At 53.9% G+C, this 20,580-nt stretch overlaps 1 protein-coding gene across 2 annotated transcripts; it reads left to right on the top strand.

The window, feature by feature from the left end:
• Positions 1-100: 100 nt before the first annotated feature.
• On the top strand, positions 101-9,101 carry CUNH2orf42 (chromosome unknown C2orf42 homolog). 2 transcript variants are annotated; one of them, XM_087705978.1, is made up of 9 exons: positions 101-187; positions 4,132-4,966; positions 5,203-5,319; positions 5,460-5,528; positions 6,092-6,196; positions 6,751-6,858; positions 7,880-7,980; positions 8,278-8,440; positions 8,512-9,101. In XM_087705978.1, exons 2-9 carry the CDS (start codon positions 4,144-4,146, stop codon positions 8,703-8,705), a joined length of 1,680 nt encoding a protein of 559 aa, XP_087562104.1. In that variant the 5' UTR covers positions 101-187; positions 4,132-4,143; the 3' UTR covers positions 8,706-9,101. The 2 variants fall into 2 exon arrangements, with proteins under 2 accessions (XP_087562104.1, XP_013916060.2); XM_014060585.2 differs by having other exon boundaries at positions 5,427-5,528.
• Positions 9,102-20,580: the final 11,479 nt, after the last annotated feature.

The raw sequence follows: 20,580 nt of genomic DNA, 5'->3' as shown, positions 1-20,580 counted from the left end.
GTACCACGTGCCTCTTCCGGACCAGCGGGGCCTGGACTCGGTCTCCCGTGGTGCTCCGCGCTGCCCGCCCCGGCCAATGAGAGCTTTCGTTACAGAAGGATTTCGCGAGCCATTTGTAAGAAGCCATCGTGAAGGCCGCTCGCCGCTTTTCCTCACCGGCCGCCGGGCCGGGGAGGGGGACCGCCAGGTAAAGGCGACGCAGAGGGACCCGCGGGGGTGGGGAGCGAGGGCAGGAAATGACGACGCGCGCCCTGCCGGTCCCGGGTTGCCAGGGCGACGTGGAGGGTGAGCGGCGGTAGTGCGTGACGTCAGAGGCGGTCGGAGCAGTTTCCGGGTGTTTGTGGACTCCACCTCCCAGAAACCTCAGCAGGGCCGATGCTGACCAGGGCATTCTGGGAGTTGAAGTCCACCCATTTTATAATAGCCAGTTTGATATCAACCAGGGAGTCGCGGCTCCTGGGAAGCGTTCCGGCTTGGTTGGGCCTTTCTCGCTCAACACGAGGGAGGCCGCTCGGCCGGGAGAGGCTTCCCGAAGGTCTTGGTGCGAGGCGAGGCCGCCTTCCCATTGCCTGGGCCCGAACTTCCCAGGGCGGGAAACTCCACCTCCCAGAATCCTCTCCGGTGGCCGCGCTGGCTGTGGGATTGTGGGAGAGGAAGTCCACCCAGTTGGAGCCGAGGCGAGCTAGCGATCCTCTCCCCCGGGCCCCGTTCAGGCGCAGGGAAGGGATCCTTCCTCCCGAGCAGAATTTCATCGAGCATAAAAATCGTAGGGCCGGCGGGGAGCCCAGAGGTCCTCTAGTCCAACCCTCTGCCCCAGGCAGGAGGCCGCAGGGCGTCGCAGTCGAAGGCCCGGCCGTTCTCCTCTGGGAAGCTCTCGGCCCGGTGGAAACGCTTCCCGTCTGGCGCTGCTGGCCCCGAGGGAGAGAGGGAAGGGGCCGCTGCCGCCTCCCTTCCGCCCCCGAGAGAGACGGGCCTTGTTGCTCCCGGTGGGGATGCCTGGGCCGGGGAAGGGAAGAGGCTGCTTCACCTCCTCCCCCTCAGAAAGAAGTCCATGACGTAGGCCTCTTCTCCTGCTTGAGGAGGGGGCTGGACTAGAGGACCTCCAAGGCCCCTTCCGGCTCCTTCCTTCTGTGTGTTCTAATTGCCTCCCTGCAGAGCCTCTTTGGGGTGGCCAGATTGGAAGCTTTGCAGATCCTTCACTCCTCAGACTTTGGCCCCTTTTCCACCTGGGCCTCCCCTCAGCCAGCCCCTCTGCAGCCCTGGCTCTTGGGAACAGCGGGCGACCCTTCTCCCAATTCCGCCTTTCCTGCATTGGGGACCCGCTGAAGGCAAAGCAGGGAGAGCCCAGCGGTTTGTGCCTGTGGGCGGTTCCATCACAAAACCACGTTCGACTAAACCGCGCTCGACTAAACCGTGTAGCTGACGTCATCAACAGGGCGACAACAGCGCGGGGACAGAAGCACGCTGTAAACGCTAAACCTAAAATTAACCCCTAAACCTAACCCCCCTAAACCTAATCCTAAACCTAACCCTAAACCTAACCCTAAACCTAATCCTAACCCTTAACCTAAACCTAAACCTAAACCTAACCCTTACCTTAAGTTGAGTCGGCTTGCTTTCAAAGCGCTATTTAAAGCGCCCTTCTTTCTCCGCGCTCGCTGTTGTCGCCCTGTTGACGTCAGCAACGCGGTTTAATCGGGCGCGACTTAGTCGAGCGCGGTTTTGTCGTGCCACAGGTGGAAACCTCATCCCTATTTTATTTGCCCCTTGCAAATAAACGTTGCATGTACAAAGGATCACACTAACATGGCCTTCATTGTGGCACACAAACACACACACACACATACCACCCTGGTTAGCCATAATCTTGCACCAAAACTAGTCTAGATCCTTCCTTGATAAAAGTCTGCTCAGCTTTTGGCCCTGAATCCTCTTAATGCTCTAAAGGAGAGGTGCCTTCCTCCAGGGGCATGGGGTGGGGGGGCATCCTGCTGGTTTGAGAAGCATGGAGAGTGGAGGGAGACCTCCCCACCTGAGGCTTCATTGTGACACCAGCAGAATCCTGAGGGGGATGCCTGGCATTCCGCCCTTTCCCGTCCCCTGCAGGGCTAGGAGTAGCTCGGAGCGGCTGCCCCCAGGCTCTCTGCTCAGGGCTGGACCACTCGGTGAATCCCACCCAATCTCCTGGCAATGGTGGGCCACCAGATGATGGGGAAGGGGGAGGGGTGGGGAGGGGTATGTTTTCAGCTTCTCCCTGTTGCTTTTTAGGTCTTGGGTTTCTTTTCCTGCAGCTTAGGTCAGCTGTGAAGTGCTCTCCTCGCTCCATTTTAGGAGATGGCACACTAAGGAAGTGATCGGATTTGGCCAACCAGGAGCTTTTTTTCCTGACCTCCTGAGTTTTGTTGTTCTTCTGGTGACCAGCTGGATGGAGGCAGGCTGTGCAGAGTCTGTTGGGGCCAGTTTTGTAAACCAGCTAAGCTGGGTAGGGAGCTCTGCTGTTGGGGCCAGAAGGCTCAGTCCTGGCAGCCAAGGGGTGGGGAGTCCAAGGGGTTTCTTTGCATCTTGGAGGCAAACTTTCTGTTCCTCCATTGGAGAGGCCAGATGCCTGTGTAAGGTAGGCCATCTCAGGTGCTGTGTGTGGCAATTACATCTGGCTGATGGCTGATAGATCTCTCTAGGAAATTCTCCTCTGCAAACCATGGTAAATTGAAGTAGTGGAAAAGGTCTTTTAAAATAAGCTCTGTTCTGTCACTATCTTTAGGATAATTCCCCAGTTGGAGGTGCTTTTTTTTAATTGGCTTACAGTCCTCTGAAATATCCCACCTTTGGTACTAGGATTGTTCTCTGCATTCCATAGAATGACAGAAATAATAGAGTTGGGAGGGACCTTGGAGGTCTTCTAGTCCAACCCTCTGCACAAGCAGGAAACCCTACCGGTCCAGGCAAGTGGCTGCCCAGTCTCTCCCTGAAAACCTCCAGTGATGCAACCTCTGGAGGCAAGCTGTTCCACTAATAGTTTTCACAATTAGAGAATTTGTCCTTAGTTCTAGATTGCTTCTCTCCTTGGTTAGTTTCCATCCATTGTTTCTTGTTTTGCCTTCTGGTGCTTTAGAAAATAGTTTGACCTCCACGTCTTTGTAGGAGCCCTCAAATCTTGGAACACTGTTATCATGTCGCCTCTACTCCTCCTTTTCACTAGAATAGACCTGCTCAAATCCTGCAATCCTCCTGTGTATGTTTTAGTTCCCCCCCCCAATCATTCATGCTACTTTTCTTTGCACTCTTTCCAGAGTCTCAACATCTTTTTTCATTGTGGTGACCAGAACTGGATGCATTATTCCAAGTGTAATCTTACTAAGGCTTTGTAAAGCAGTACTAACATTTTCACATGATCTTGTCCCTGTATTAATGCAGCCTAGGATTGCATCGGCTTTTTGTGCTGCTGCCATAGACTTTTGGCTCATATTTAAGTGACTGTCCATTAGAACGCCAAGATCCCTCTCACAATTACTTGTTTTAAGCCAAGTTTCATCTCGTCTGTACCTATACATTTGGTTTTTCTTACCTAAGCGTAAAACTTTAGTTTTATCTATGTTGAATTTCATTTTGTTAAATAGGGCTCAGTGTTCAACTCTGTTAAGATCTTTTTGGATCTTGAACTGGTCTTGTGGACTGTTGGCTATTCCTGCCTGCTTTCATGAGTTGCCCTTCAAGTCCCTAATTTAGATCGTTTATGAAGATAATGGTATGCTGCCAAAACAGAACCTTGGGGTATGTTTACTTCTCTCCAGGTGGATGGAGTTCTATTAAGGGCTACATGTTGAATACTATTTGTCAACCAGTTACAAACCTGTCCAGTGGTAGTGCTGTTTATCCCACATTTTTTCTAGCTTGCCAAGAAGTAAGTTGTGGTCTACTTTATCCAAATGTTTTGCTGAGATCTAAGTATATTCCGTCCACAGCATTTTGCGGATCCACTAATTTCTCCAGTCCATTTCTGGTGCTTTTCTTAGATGGCAAATGTTCCCGGGAAAACAGTTTAAATCCATCCCAAAAGGGGACACCCCCCCCCCAAGAACTCAGGCAGGGATTTTCTGCTGATTCCACCTTTCCCACCCCTCCTTGGCCCAGGTTCCCTGAAGGATGGAATCTGGCTCCCTGAGGAGTAAAGTCCCGGCCTTCTTATCCGACCTGGGCAAGGCGACCTTGAGAGGCATCAGGAAATGCCCCCGGTGCGGCACCTACAACGGTACTCGTGGGCTGAGCTGCAAAAACAAGACCTGTGGCACCGTCTTCCGCTATGGCTCCCGGAAGCCGGCAGGCGTTGACGCCGTCAAGATTATCACCGGCTCAGACCTGCAGGTGTACTCGGTGCGGCAGAGGGACAGGGGCCCCGAATACCGGTGCTTCGTGGAGCTGGGCGTCTCAGAGACCACCGTCCAGACCGTGGATGGGACCATCCTCACCCAGCTCAGCTCCGGCCGCTGCTACCTCCCGGCGTGTCTGAAGGCAGCCGCCCAAGGGGTGGGGGAGAACCAGTGCCAGCACCTGAAACTGGCCATGGGCTGCCAGGCAGAGGCCACCCCCTTGACCCTGAAAAGCTCCGTCCTGAATGCCATGCAGGCCTCAGCCCAGACCAAGCAGGCCCTCTGGGAGCTGGCCACACAGCCCACGGGGCCCCTGGTCCAGAGGGTCACCAAGAACGTGCTGGTGGTCAAGGGCAAGGCCGGCCCTAAGCACAGCCTAGGCTACCTCCACATCACCGTTGCTCCCAGGTCTGCCCACACACACCTGGCAGGGCCCCGCTTCTTCTGCCCCTGCCAGTCCTCGAGGGCCAGCAAGGCCTCCCCGCCTGCCCAGGAGGGCAGCCAGAAGTGCCTCCATTTCTTCGCCTGCCTCTGTGCCTTCGCCAGCGACGAGGCTTTGGCCCAGGAGTTTGGGGACTTCCTCAGTGATGAGCCTGATGGTAGGTATGCAGGGGGGCTGGGCGGCCCCTGGGTGGGGAGGGGACACTCTAGCCCCCTTCAGCCTCCTCAGCTCAGCACTGATTAGTGGGCAAGAGAAGAGCCCAGGCAGGCCTGGCTTTTGGGGGACCGCTGGGCCGAAGGTTACTGGCACACAGGACTGTGGTGCTGCAGCCGCTTGCCAGGTTCTCCCAAGGAACTCCGGGGAGGCTCCTGGGCAGCCCTTGTGCTTTCCCAGCTGCAGGTTTGAAATCCCCAGCAAGAGCTCCGCCTACTTGCCAACCGGACTCCCCTTTGCCCTCGGGAGACCCCGCAGCCTCCAAAGCGAAGCGCAAGAAGAAAGACGAGGGCCTGGGTGAGGAGCCCCCCCCCCCGTTCCCTTGTGCCCTGGGTGGGTCCGGGTTCCACCCTGGGAAAGAGGCCAGGAGGGATGTCCTGAGGGTTTTCCCTTTGGCCTTTCAGGCTTGCAGGCCAGCAGCCCCCTCTTGTCCCCAGAGGTGGCCAGCAGCTCCTTGCAGAAGAACGGGCTGAAGAGGGCGCCTGTCACGTCCCTGAAGAGGCAAAGTGAGTCCATTCGCATCTAGGCTGCAAAGGCCCCCATCCCCCCTGCGCCAGCTCAGGCCAGGCTCTCTGGAAGGCTGTTCAGGGCCTGAGCGTGGCTGAGGCAAGGGAGGCTCTCGGCTGGGAAGTGTGAAGGAGCCACAGGCCCATTTCCCTTGAAAGCCTCCCAGGTGGCAAAGAAGAAAAGCCTGAGGGAAACCTCTTTTGAGAGCCTCTCTGCACCAGGTTTTCCCTCAAATAGGCGCCTGCATGTTGAAGGGTGCAAGGGGGTGGGCCTGCCCCGCTCCCTTGGGGGTCCTGCGGCAGAGGAGAAGAGCGTCGGGAGCTGGTCGAGGATCCCCCCCTTCTTTGGCATGGAGTTTTCGGTTACCTGACAATACAGGGGACTGGAGCTTGTGAAGGGACTCTACCTTCGCTTGACCAAAAATAAAGAGCTGGGATAAAAATCTCATCAATCACTGCTTCAAATGCAGCCCTCCCGCCAAGAACATGTCAATCTCAGAAAGGAAAGGGTGGGAGGGGGAGCCAGGTGTGCAGCCGTCCATTCTTGCCTCCCTTTCACTCAGCTGGCATCCAGGGGCTGGAGGAGTCGCAGGTAGCATTGTCCTTCCTGGAGTGGCTGGCCAGCGTCACGGAGAGGCTCCACCAAGCCATGCACTACCAGTTTGACGGTGAGTCCTTCCCCCCCCCCGGCCCCCAGGAAGGCCCCTCAGCAGAGGGGGAGAGTGGGGGGCAGAGGGAAAGCAGGGCTGGAGGTTAGGGAAGCCCTTTGGACCTTCCAAAAAGTGCTCAGGCCCTGGATCCTCCCAGGGGAAGCTGGAGCTTTGGGCTCTAACCATTGAATGGTTTTGGATGGGAGCGTCTCAGGTTGACTCAAGATGAGAGGCTACAAAAGCATTTTCAACAGGTCAATTCAGTACGTTTCCTGAACTGCCTGTGGGGGAGCCTAGGTGGGAATCTTAAGAAAAGCCCACCACCCAAAGGCAATTTCTGGTGACCAAAGGGAACATTGGGGCCCCCCTGACTCAAGGCACCCTTTGCCTGCTCACTGCCTGCACTCACACCCTGCAGCATAAACCTTCACAGCAAGGTTGGGGGGGGCGGGGCGGAATTGCACCGTCCCCTCCAGGGGTTCTGTCTGAATCCTGAGACTTTCCAGCCTTTCCGCATTCTGAGAGGCCCTCAGTCACCCCAGGCTCCTCCTGTCTTTGCGTGTTTCCCCCAGGCAAGCCGGAGCCCCTCGTCTTCCACATCCCGCAGGCCTTCTTCGAGGCTCTCCAGCAGAGGATTGGCCTTGGGAGCGTCAAGATGCGGCTTCCCAACTCAACGACAGGTGCTGGCCTTCAGGGCGTCCCCCTCTCGCTTCCCCTCCTCACGCCCCCCACCCTCTCCTGGGGCTACACACAGGCTCAGCCAGTCAAAGCCCTCTGTGGCCGGTGGCATTTGTGCAGAGGACATGGATCAATTTAGTTGCCTCTGCTTCCTTGCCCCTCCCTGAGTCTGACCGCCAAGGCAAGGCTGCGATTGGCTCAGTCCACAGGGGGGGAGCCATCGTCCTTGCTTGACTGACACAGAGTTGGATGCTGATGTGCACCCTCAATAGGACTGCCTTTTCTGGGCAGTCCCAACCCCAAGATCTCTGGGGACGCTGTGCCACAGAGGATGGCGCTCGTTTGAACCCGTGTTCCCCAATGGCTGGCTTTAAGACAGGTGCGGTATGTTGGCTGGCCACTATTTGGGGCTGATGGAAGAGGCTGCTTTGGCCTCCTTCTGCAGAGAACAGCGGGCGCTTGGCTGGCGGGAAGAAAGCCCCTGGGGGAAATGGTTGCTGGAAGGGCCCAAGTCTTGGCTGCAGAGGGCAGGGCGTGGGGGCTTCCTTCCTATCCTACGGAGGTACAAGCAGGCCTACTCTCCATTGCTGCTGCTGCTTCTGAGTGGACGTCTCAGCTGCAGGATCTCCCAGGGCCCCTCTCCTTCCCTTCTCAGCATCCTGACTGGTCAACATGAGCCGGAGAAAAAGGGATGCTGGAGCCTCCCCCTCATGCAACGTGTGCAGCCTTTTCCCCAAGAAGGGGGCGGGGAGACTGCCTATTGCAACTCCTTTCTTCCACCCATACAAGAGGGCTCTCTCTCTCCTCTTTCCTCTTGGCCAAAGGATGCTCCGTTTTGTTTGATGGTCCCATCTGATTTGGGTGCAACTTTATGATAGCTGGACAGCCGTTTTTATTTGGGTGGTTTCGAACAGCTTTGCCCTGCTTTTATTTAATATGTTACTATATTTTTAATCTTACGAGCACAAAATGCACAGAAACATAGATACAATTATACCTCACTGATCAATTTTTTGTTTCCAGCTTTTGTCCGCAAAGATGCCTTACCACTGGGCACCTTTTCCAAGTATACGTGGCACATCACCAACATCTTGCAGGTCAAGCAGATCTTTGACACCGTTGAGGTGAGGCCCATCTCCCCTTCCACCTCCCCCCTTGCAAGCTCTGCATCTCCCAGCAGAGAAAGAGGAACCTGGCCTTTTTGTGGAGAGACGAAGAATGGAAGGGAGTCTCTCAGCCACCTCCCGTGGCTTTAGACCAGGAGACGAGAAAAGCCTCCTTCTCTCACTTGCTCCAAACTTTCTGGAATTGCTCTGTTCATCTCCCAGAACCAACGCTTCCTCCCGCCATGAGGTGGGGGGTGGGGCGGGGGTGGGCTTTCGGGGGACCTCCGCTCTTCTGCTCATCTCCTCTCTTTCCAGATGCCTCTAGAAATAACGCGCAGCTTCATCCAGAACCGGGATGGGACCTATGAGCCTTTCAAGTGCCCCAAAGTGGAGGTGGAGAGCATTGCCGAGACCTACGGACGCCTGGAGAAGCAGCCAGTCCTTCGCCCCCTGGAACTGAAAACTTTCTTGAAAGTTGGTAAGTGTGCCCAGAGCTGGCTTCCCCTAGTGTGACCTGGGAAGTGGCTCTTCTCATTTTCTTCCCCTCAGGTAACACTTCCCCGGATCAAAAGGAACCAACGCCTTTCATCATTGAGTGGATCCCAGACATCCTCCCCCAGTCCAAAATTGGCGAACTGAGGATCAAATTTGAGTACGGCCACTACCGGAATGGCCATCCAGCCGACTACCAGGAGCAGCGTCCCTCCCTGGAGCAGGCCCTGGAGATCATCACCTTCCCTTGAGCTCCTCGCCTGCCTCTTTGAATGTGCAGCCGCCCAGGGCCCCTTTCCTAGCCAGCTGCACTTCCCTGCTCCCTACCAGCCACTGACCGGAAGAGCTGCCATTTCGTGTGACTTTGCCACCCACGTTCTGTTGTCAAGGAGCTTCTCGCTCAAGCCTTTCTCGCAAACAAACAGCCACCTTCCAGCCTTGCCAGATAGTGGAATTGGCCCTTCCTGAATGCCCAGGCTGGCTGCCAGCTCCAACCAACCCAGAGCGCCTCAGCTGTCTTCTGCACTTCCTCCCTCCCTGAGGTGTGGCTGTCATCCCAGTAGCTCAAAGGGCTGGGGGGCTGAATGCTACAATCCGGCATATTTTACAATATATTTTTAAAATAAATTAAATTAAGGCCATGGCAATGTTGTGAGATTAGTCCTGCGTATAAAAGAAAGTGAATCCATTCCCTTGGCAGCTGCTAGAAGTTCAACAGGTGATGCCACGTGTATGTTTACCTTCTCCAACGACTGGTAAGGCTCCTCCCCCGAAGGAAGCCACCTTCAGTCCCTCAAACAACAGGGCCTACATAACAGAGCACGTCCGCTAGGTAGGAGCATGTTCCCAGAGCAAGGTCCAGGGTCTCAAGTCCAGTCCACTTGGCTGAGCCACTCCACCAGGCAAACTAGCCAACAAGACCCAGGCAAGGCAGAAGGCAGAAGTCAAAGCCGGCTGAGCATAAGCCAAAACAAATCATTGTTCCTGACAAAGACTAACACCCCACGGCTTCTCCTGAAGTCAGCCCACTCCTGGTGGTCCTGGTGAGCAGGAGGGGGCGGCCTCCTCCCCAGTCACCTTGCCTGCCTTGGATGGACTGGGGGAGGCAGCTGTTCCTGCTCAGAAGGGATTCACTGCCTATCAGCAGCCGATTCTCTCCAGCAGACTGGCTGCTCCCCTCACAGACCCAGAATCAGCAGACGATTCTGGGTCTGTGAGGGCAGGCAGGTTGACCCCCTCCCCCAATGCCTGAGGGTCCTGGGACAGCATTGTGCTCAGCCCCTGGCCCCTCCAGACACGCCAAGGGAGACGTGTCACGCCCATTGGAGAATCCTCCCCCCCCTCCTCCTCTGAAGTGGGCTCCAACAGGGCCATGACAGGTAAGAAGGGCTTCAGGAGGCCGGAGATGCCCAGAGCTCAAGACAAGGTGCCTCAGTTGGCGGGAACCTTCCTGGCGCCTGTCTGGAGAGGCTGTGGTGAGAAGCATCTAGCCAGGGTAGACTGCTCCATCACATGGATAAGCAGCGTCTGACTTTCAGCCAACTTTGCTGCAGTCCAGATGTTTCATTGGGGGGTCCCTGCAGCTGCTTCCACTAACCTAACTTGCTGGGGGAAGGCCCATTTGCTCTAAGGGAGTGAAATGGCTTCAGGTGGCCTGGAACAAACGGGGAAGGCTGCTTCTGCCTTTCATCGCTCCCCAACTGAGAGAGTGAAGCCCACTTCCTTACAGTCACTGGTCTCTACAGGGAGGACGGCGGGAGGATCCAAAGCCACATGCGGCTTCCAGGATCTTCTCATCAAGATCCACAGGTGCCTTTTTTGCTGCTTATGTTAACAAAGAGGAGGGAAACAATTATGTGCAAGTATATTTGTGCACATCCAGGATGGGACAAAGAAGAAATTGAAATAAATATAAGCTAAGATGAAGAGGTGGTTCATTGGTGAGCAAACGTTTTGAAATGTCTTCATGGAATGTTTTCAATCTAAGGCACAAAGAGACGCAGGGATCTCGTTCCCCTGAAACTGGAGCTCTGCTTGCTGGAGCTCTCTGTTCGGCAGCAGCCTCCCATTTTCCCTGCTCTGCTCAACTGCCCAGTAGGGGGCGCTCTAAGCCACTTTTTCAAGCTGAGTGGCAGCAGTGGGTGGTGGTGGCTCTTCCTTCCGACCAAGAGACCAGGGTAGAGTTGCTTTCCAAAAGAAAATAGCAGCTCTTCCTAAGAGGCAGGAAGTCATCTTGACAGAAGATTTTATTCACGGCCAAGAAAACCTTTGCGCAACTTCAGGTTGTGCGCCAGTTGTGGCCTTTCTTCAGTCAAGAGCCCTGGTCATCTCAGGGCTGGACTGGTGCTCTACATGGGGCTACCTTTGAAGGCCCTTGAAGCTGCAGCTGGTGCAGAGCGGCAGGGCAGGCGGTTCTCAGGGTCCCAAGGTGGCCCCTGTAACACTGCTGCTCCACCAGCTGACCCTCTCACCCTAGTGGGACTGTCCCCCCACATGCGCCAGCAATGTGAGCCCCCTTGGCCAGGGGGTTCCTCTGCCCTTCTTTGCCCCCCCCAGAGTGAGGTTGGCTCCAGACCTCCAGAGCTTCTGTAAGAGCTGAAAGAGCTGGCTCTGGCGGTTGGCCTGGGGCTTCAATGGGGGGGCATCCCCTCCCCTCATCTTTTTAGCTTGGTTGATTTTTATAGTATTGGTATTTATATTATTATGGGGCACGGTGGCTCAGTGGTTAAAGACACAGAGATTGCCAGCTGGAGTTCAAGTCATGAGCTCTGCACAATGGGGTGAGCACCCTTACTAGCCCAGCTGCTGCCTACCTAGTAGTTCAAAAGCCTACAAATGCAAGTAGATTAACAGATATCATTTCAGTGGGCAGGTATGGCATGCTGGCCATGTGGCCACGGAAATTGTCTTCAAACCACCTGGTTTCCTCGGCCAAGAAACAGAGATGAGTCCCATGCCCTGGATGACTGACAGGGACCCTTTATTAAGCTTTATATAGTTTTATGCTTTTATATTGTAAGCCTCCCAGAGTTGCCCTGTGGTAAATGTAATAAATAAATCAATTTAATGAATAATAAATAAATAACTGCCCCAACATCTGTTGAGAGAGACGCTCTGCCTGGGATGCCCTTCCTAGAAATGATTGACTTGCTCTGCCAACCATCCCGTCAAGCCCAAAGAAAGTCCAAAATGGCATAGGATCTCCTGCTAGGGCAGAGGGGGTTGGACTAGAAGGCCTCCAAGATCCCTTCCAACCCGATTATTCTAACTGTCCCCTTCCAAGGGTGGAGACATGAGGGGATCTGCTTGCTCAGGTCGATCCCACAACTGGATTGAGGAAAGACAAGAGGAGGGGAAAGGAAACTGCCAACGGGATAGGAGCAACAGAAAAGAGTGTTCTCCTGTGTGCTGCTTGGGGAATCCAAGCATGGGTTAACTTTGTCCATTAGCCTAGATACTGAGTTATGCAAATTGGTGACCACGCCTCCTCTGACTGGATGGGTCAGTTTTTTAACTCAGTCCAGCCAGACAAGACGTATACCAATTTTCTCCAGACTAATGAGACAAATTTAGGCTTCTGATTGGATTCTACAAGTGGATGATCGTGATTGAGTTTGATTCGTTATGGAAAGACAAAGGAGAGGCGGCAGTTCGCTGCCTGCCCAGTCTTCCCGTCCCTTATTTCTTGGTGGCAGGTAAATTACTGGCTTTTACAGCCGCTGCGTTTGGGCTTGGAGGCAGGCTCTTGGAGCCGTTGGATTTGGGCTTGGCGCCAGGCTCTCGAGACCATTGTTTGGGGCTTGATGAGTGGAACTTCTGCAACAAGGTTTTTTTTGCCGCTAGCTCCGCTGCTGCACCTAAAGCCTTCCAGCCGCATCGGATGCTCGGGAGACACCCGCCGTTTGCGGCGCATTTATCCGGAAACAGCTGCGTACCACCCGTCGTTCGCGGCACAGTTTATCCAGCTCCTTGGTCACTGAGCGCGAGGGAGTGCGTCGCCAGCGCCGCCGAATCACTCCACGTTGTGGAGTCTCAGGGCGGTTTGCTAGCTGAAGGGCAAGTTTGAATTTGGTGCCCGAGTTGCGATCGCCATTTTGGGGGCCGTTTTTAGCACATGCACCCTAGGCAGCTAAGATCGAGGCATTGTATTTCTTCGCGCCCGAAAGGCTGCTGAGTCATCGCCCCTCCCACTTCCCTCACTTCGGTCCTGGTCGCCCTGGTGAGAGGATCGTGCTACCGCTGCCTTTGCTGACCATGCGGCTCACCATTCTTGCATAGTAAAACCTGTGCTTTTTGTGCTCTTTGAGTCTTTTCACTTCTAAAGTTACAATGGCTGACCAATCCACCTCAGGAGGTATTGTAGAGCCCTCTACCAATGATGCCCAGCATTCTGCCCAAGCGGGGGTTAGCTCGAGGCCTGGCAGAGCCGCCTCTAGAGCCACTAGTCAGAGGCCCAGGGAGGCCTCCGGGGCTCCGGATAAGGCCCATAAGAAAAAGGATAAATCCAAGACGGCATCTAAGGCTTCTGGGGAGGGTAGGAATTCTCCTCCCACGCTATTTCCTCAGCATGTTTCACCAGCTCCTATTCCGCAGCCAGCAGGACACCAGGCCTGATCTCCTGATCGCCCCTTGCCTGTTATTTCTGAGGCTGTGGGGGGGGGGGGGTTGGGGATCCAACTACCCCCCAGTCATTACTGAGGTCCATGCGGTCCCGGCCTACTCGCTGCCACGTGCTGGGCCTTCTGCCACCTTTACTCCTACTGCTGCAGGCCTGAGGAAGGCCATGATCAGGGACTTTCTCCAGACCTTTACCAGATGATCTCTGCAGCTATTTCCAGGGGGGTGGATGCTGAATTGCTCCGTAGAAATCAGGGCCCTGTGGTTGCCAGCGCCCAAGGGGGACCTACTCTCCAGGCTCCACAAATAGATCTCCCCAATCTTCCAGCTGGGCCTTCTTCGCCTCTTCCTTCTACTTACAGCGAGGATTCAGCTTTGGTGGAGGAAGGGGAAGTGATAGATAGAGATTTCTCTGATGATGAGGGCTTGATATTTGATCAGCCTAATTCTTCTGGCTTGTTTCGCCCCACGCTATTCAAGTCCCTATTATATAAAGCTAAGGCCACTACCCATATGGGGGAGATGGCCCCCAAGGACAGTTCTGCTGTAGGCCTTGATATTACTGAGCGCCTTTTTGCTGAACCAGTCTCACTGCAGGAGGTTATTCCTTCTCCAAAGCTATTTATGGATCTAATCCAAAAACAATGGGACCAACCGACTGCGGTTGCCCCACCCAGCAATGGGGACAGGAAATTATACACTTCCACTCCTGACTTGGAAGGTATTTTGCAATTCCCAACTGTGGATCAGCCAGTAGTTGCCCTGGTCTCCCAGGCTCTAATTCCATCAGAAATTTCTGAAGGTCTGAAGGCAGAGGATCGCAAGGCTGAGACGGTCATTCGTAAGACCCACCAGGCTGCAGCCTGGGCCTTGCGCGCTGCTACTGCGGCATCGTTCTTTAATAGAACTTCCGTACTTTGGCTCAAACAGTTGCAGGAGAGACTAGCCCCTGATGAGGTGCGTCTTCACCAAGACGTCACCAAGATTATGGCTGCCCTGGAATTCTTGGCGGATGCCACTCTTAATGCGGCCAAGTTTGCTTCCCGAGCTGTGGTGTCCAATGTGGCGTCTAGACATCTGTTGTGGCTCCGCCATTGGCAGGCGATGTTAAGTCTAAATGGCGCCTGGCGTCCACACCCTTCAAGGGCGGGGCATTATTTGGATCTGTGCTTGATCCCATACTCATAGAGACCAGGGACAAATGCAAGATTCTTCCCTCCACTGGGGGGCGCAATAACAGGAGGCAGCAGCCATATAACAGGTGACAGTCCTTTCGGGGCGGTTACTCTGGATACACAGCAGCTCCCTTCGTTCCCCATTACAACAGGGCTTTCCACCAGCCACAGGACCATGGCCAGGACCATGCGGGGGCCAGGGATAGGGGGTGCCAGCAACATCAGGCGCAATCCCACAATAGGAGGTCCTTTCGTGGATCTGGGAACCGATCCTTTCAGAGGTACCGGTGACTCCCACGGGGAGGAGCCGGTGGGTGGGTGTCTCCTGGTCTTCGCTCATAAGTGGGCGGAGACCACGTCTAATGCCTGGGCCCTTCAGGTGGTGAGGCTGGGCCTCACCCTAGAGTTTCTCTCCATCCCCCCGAGACGGTTCATCAGGTGCCCCGTCCCCAGATGCTCAGTGAAGCGGCGTCTCATGGAGGCCGAAATACATCATCTCATCTCCATCAACGCCATAGAACAGGTTCCCAGAGGGCAGGAAGGCCTAGGATTTTATTCAATCTTATTCCTGGTACCCAAGAACTCAGGGAGATGGCGGGCCATTCTAGATCTGAAAAGACTCAATTGGTACATAAAGTATCAGAAGTTCAAGATGCAGTCCTTAAAGAGCATCTTGGCATCCATCCGCCAGGGCAACATTATGACATCAGTCGACATCAAGGAGGCGTATCTCCATGTGCCCATCCATCCGGCACATTGGAGGTTTCTTCGCTTCCATTTCGTGGGCCATCATTTCCAATACCGGGCCTTGCCTTTCGGACTTTTATCGCCCCCCCGCACCTTTACCAAGCTCCTAGCGGTGGTGGCGGCCTCGCTTCGCTCAGTCCCGGTGGGAGTGAATTGTTACCTAGACGACATCTTGGTCCTGTCGCCGTCTCGGGAACAGGCCCTATGGGATCTGCAAGTAACGATGGCCTCCCTGCGGAGGCACGGCTTCGTACTGAACCTTCCCAAGGGCCATCTGCAGCCAACTACATCGCTGCTTCACTTAGGGACCATCATCAACTCCGCCACATGCGAGGTCTTCCTGTCCCTGGAAAGACGACAGAGCATCCAACGATTGGCAACCCAGGTGTCAACTCTGCGACTTGTGCCCTTGGCCCTACTCTCTCTCAGCTGTTAGGGAAGATGATTTCTTGCATCAACATCGTTCCCTGGGCCAGATTTCATGCACGTCCACTGCAATGGTTCCTGCTCCCCTATCAGAGGTCCCACACCAGCCATTCACAACTCAAGGTTCGACTTCTGCCCAAGCCTCTCAGATCCCTTCGGTGGTAGGCATCCTCCAAGCTCCTCAAAGGGTGCCCATTCAAGGAGCCGGACCGCATCCAAGTTATGACGGATGCCAGCCTCTTCGGATGGGGCAGCCATGCCCTGAATCGGGTGGCACAGGGTCGTTGGTTGCATCAGGAGCTGACCAACAGCATCAATTGGCTAGAGCTCCGGGCCATCCGACTGGCCTTACGAGAATTCCGGGACATTGTGATTCACAACCACGTACTGATCCTAACCGACAATGTGGCCTCCAAGGCACATGTCAATCGCCAAGGGGGCATGCACTCCAGGGCCCTCATGTTGGAGGCGGAGAAGTTGCATTATTGGGCGGAGTCCAGACTCCTTCGGGCGGAATACATATCGGGCGACTCCAATGTCCAGGCAGATTGACTGAGCAGAGCCACGGTGGATCATGCAGAGTGGCAACTCCACCCCAACCTCTTCCAACAACACTCTCGCTGGTTCGGCCGTCCGGAAGTGGACTTGCTCGCGCAGCCCCACAATGCGCAACTGCCCTGTTTTTACTCCAGGTACGAGACTCCCGAGGTGGAGAGAGTGGATGCCTTGCGCAGCCCGTGGCTGGCCGGCCTTCTTTATGCCTTCCCGCCACTACCGATTCTTCCGGCGGTCATCCAGAAAATACTGACGGAGCAAGCGGAGATCCTCTTAATGGCCCCAATGTGGTCCCGGCGCCCCTGGTACGCCGACCTTGTGCATCTGTCGATCTCGCGCCTGTGGAGGATTCCGGACGACCAGATCCAGCTGAACCAGGGGGCCCTCATACATCTTAACCACCAGTTGCTGCAGTTAGCCGTGTGGCACGTGAGCAGGCTATTTTGACCGGCCTCCACTATTCCAGCGAGGTCATTGACACAGTCCAAGCGGCCCGTCGTCCCTCCACCACTCGAATTTATGAGGCCACCTGGCAGGCCTTCTGCAGGTGACGCCGCCGTGCCGGGGCGGACCCCATCCAGGATTCAGTGCCCCAAGTCTTAGACTTTCTGCAATCTGGACTTAACAAGGGCTTGGCGCCCAACACACTTCGCAGGCAGGTCACGGCCCTCGCCACGGTAATTGGGGGTGGTCAGGGACGTTTCTTGTCTCAACATTCACAGGTCAAAGCCTTCCTGAAGGGGACGGCCAACATCCGGCCTCAGACCGTGCACCGTTACCCTACGTGGGACTTGACATTGGTACTCAGAGCACTTATGACCTCTCTATTTGAACCTATTACATCCATCAGTCTTCGACTACTGACCCTTAAGACCGTGTTTTTGGTGGCTATTACATCAGCCAGGCGGGTCTCCGAATTGGCAGCGCTGTCAGTTCGGGCGGATCTCTGCATATTCCATCCCAACAGAGTTGTCCTCCGTTTGGACTCGGCCTTTCTACCAAAAGTCAACACGTTATTCCACAGGGCTCAGGAGCTCATCCTTCCGGGCTTTTGCCCCAACCCTTCTCACCTGCAGGAACGCCAGTGGCATCATCTGGATGTGCGCAGGATTCTTCATCGCTATGTGAAACGCACAGCATCCTTCAGGCGATCGGAAGCACTTTTTGTGTCCTTTCAGCCATCATCCATGGGACAGAAGGTGTCTTCCCATACCATAGGCCGATGGTTGAAGGCGTGCATCGCTCTTGCTTATGACAGCCAATCTCGATCGGTTCCCAGGCGCATCACTCCTCACTCTACCAGAAGTGCGGCCACCACGGCGGCCTGGGCCACGCAAGCCTCGGTGGAGGAAATCTGTAGAGTGGCTACCTGGTCTACGCCATCGCCGTTCATCCGACACTACAAGGTTGACATGTATGCCTCGGCTGAGGCTTCCTTTGGGCGGCGAGTTTAGCAACGGGTGCTTCCCTCCACGGGGGACCCTGACCAGCCTGGCTCCCGCTCTGAATCTTAATTGCTTTGGCATGTTCCATGCTTGGATTCCCCAAGCAACACAGAGGAGAACGACTGTTGACTTACCTGAATGTTCCTTCTATGTGTGCTGCGAGGGGAATCCAAATCCGCCTGCAGCTCCGGCTGGCCAGGGCTGTCGTGACATTAACTATGGCGGATTCCTATCTGACTACTGACATTGACTATGTCTGACTCTTACCTGACTTATGACTTGTATTATTCTGATGTGACTTTTCAACTATTGGGCTATGGCCATCATTGACATTGTTATACATGATTAACTGGCTGACTTCGTACAAAACTGACACATCCAGTCAGAGGAGGTGTGGTCACCAATTTGCATAACTCAGTCTCTAGGCTAATGGGCAAAGTTAACCCATGCTTGGATTCCCCTCGCAGCACACATAGAAGGACCGTTCAGGTAAGTCAATGGTCGATTTCCAAATCATGGGAAATAATACTTCTGTTCTGTTCTGTCCAGGTGAGATCCACCTCAGCTATCCGGTTCTGATGTGGAGAAGCACAGGGCAGGTGGCCGGGGGGCTCTAGAACAACAGCAGACAAGGGGAAACTGAGGCCCCATCTGGCCTCGGAGAAAGGCAACCTCAGGCAGAACCTAAGAGTAGATTCCAACCACCTGAATGGAATAATGCCTTTAATGACAGGGAGGCAGGTTCCAGGGAAAGGCTAAGGGAAGACGTGGCCAGGACGAATGAGGGCGGGTCTGAGGCCAAGCTACTGCCTCCTAAGGGCGCTTTAAGGGGGGTTGCAGTCTGCACAGGTAATGGCCACGGATGGCCCAGAAGGGGCCCGCTCTGGGACTCTCTGACTCAAGGAGGCCTCTGCGCCTTGAGGAACAAAGCGAGGTTACACTTGCTTCACTCTGACACGGAAGTAGAAGAGGGATCCTATTAGGACAGTCGTGGCCCTCCAGAGGTGGCAAATGCTGAGGGAGCTACTTTCTGCCACGGCTGGTGGTAGGGGCCACCCACGTGCTCCTTTGGGTGAGGCCACCTTAAAAGCTGTGGAAGTTTCAGCATAAAGCCGAAAGGGGTGTTTTAATCATTGGTTGCAAGCTCCAAGTGGATAAGCCGGTTGTGCTGCCTACCCCCAAATAACTACATGGTTCAATCTGACAGGGCAGACCTTAAAGATTGTCGGTCATCCAATTAAACCCAGAGATAAAAAGATAATGCACTCTGCAATTGTGTAGGTGTACTGCCTTTCTGCTCAGGTAATTGAGTTTGTTTAGACCCAGAATTATACATAAAAAATGTATGCAGAAGTGGAGGCTGTAGGTTGATTAACTATTCCACAATGGTAAATATATGTCCCAGTAGGTTTCTAAAATCCTCCACCAAGGCTTGGTTGCTGAATTCCTTGGGAAAGTTTTGCATCGGTTAAAAATATTACTCAGTTTTTCCTTGCACAGAGTATGATGCAACACCCTTTATGGTCAAAAGGAAGGAAATGAGTTAAACAAAAGCAAAACATTTTTTGCAATGGCTATGATGTCACAAGACGGCCCCAGGAGAACTTCCTCTGTCCTTTACCATTTTGATATCTGGAATCTGCTTTCCTGTAACTGCAATCTGTTTGAAGGATCTTCTTTGGGCCTTGCTGGTTTCAATTGTGCAAAAGAAATTAATGCAATTTATGCCATTTGTTAATCCATCACAGGAAAAAGTATATACATGCATGGAGAAAGACAGGCGCAGCCTGAAGCGGGAGGAGAAAATTAATTGAAACAATGCATTAAGTAATTGGGACGTTCCTTCAAGGGCATTTCACAGGTAAACCTGCCTTAATCTCTTTGGATTGGACCACAGGGAGCGATTTCATCCTTTGTTTACAGATATTCCTTTAACTTGTGCAAAACAGGTAAGATCAGCAAGAAGGATTAAAACCAGTCTAATTGCAGCCTGGAGGAGTTCTGGTCATGTTCTAGTCAGCCCACCAGTTCTAGACTGCACTTTTTCAACCTTAGCAACTACAAGATCCTGGCTGAGGAATTCTGGGATTAAAAATTCACACATCTTAAATCATACTGGCAGGGGCGGGATTCTAACATTGCCAAGACTGAGAAACGCTGCTTGCTCTAAGCCAACATCCACCCCCCTTCTTCTTTCTCCCCTTCCCCAATAGGAAGTCAACATTCTACAGCTAGGGGAGGGGCAGGGAAGGGGAAAGTGATGTCATTTGTGCAGTGATGTCACAATGCAGGTAACAGCACTCTGTGTTTATTAAAGATCCCACAATTCTTCCTTTCCCCCAGCTCTCCCCCTCTGCTTCTCCTTTCTTGTGTGATGGGGGCTCAGGTGGAGCCCCGAGTGTCATTCTCCAGTGTGCAATTAACTTTTTGGAGAGCTCCAGTGTAACCTACTACTAATTTACACACAACTAACTAACAAACAAACAAATAAAGTAACCTGCCATAAATCACCCCCAGCAAATGGGGCTGCAGCTCACTCAGCAGGAGGTGAAGAATCCCCCTTTGCAATGTGCATCATCCGAAGACCCTCAGCTTCTATCCCTCCAATGCAAAGGTGGCCTCTTTGCTCTCTCGCCTGTCCCCAGCATCCTCTCAAACATGCCAATAATACTAAAGGAACCCTGATGAAAAAAGTCCTGATACTGAAGCTGCTGACTGCCCGGTCTTCATGGGGGTTTCTCCCCCTGCCCCAGTTCATCTTCTACTGCCTCAGCTGCTGGCCTTGCCTCTTCACTCCTCCTGGAAATTTATAAAACACATCCTGGTTGAATCAGAGCAGCAGACAAGGGTCTCAAGCACTCCCAGCACCTTGGGCAGGACAGATGGTTGGGGGTGAAAGGAGCATTTCCTTCTGGGGAAAAGGGTTTGGTTGGTTCAGTAGCCCTTTGAGTTGCAGGAGGGCAAAAGGCTCTCTCTGAAACCAGAGAATCCCCAGATCTTCATGTTGGCAAAGCCCAACTCTTTCCAAGAGGGAAGTGAACTGGCTTCAACAGGCAACAGAACGACAGAAGAGCCCAAATAGTGTTTTTACAGCTTTGCTTTCCAAGATCCAAACTGCTCAGTTTTTCAGCCTTCCAGTTCCAGGGCCCCCTTTGCAGACT

This window comes from Thamnophis sirtalis, unplaced genomic scaffold (assembly GCF_051295495.1).
Source record: "Thamnophis sirtalis isolate CommonGarterSnake01/CBP01778 unplaced genomic scaffold, rThaSir2_p1.2 scaffold_2, whole genome shotgun sequence".
NCBI lineage: Eukaryota > Metazoa > Chordata > Lepidosauria > Squamata > Natricidae > Thamnophis > Thamnophis sirtalis.
Note: the sequence above shows the minus strand (reverse complement) of the source record. Positions and strands in the feature narration are given on the sequence as shown.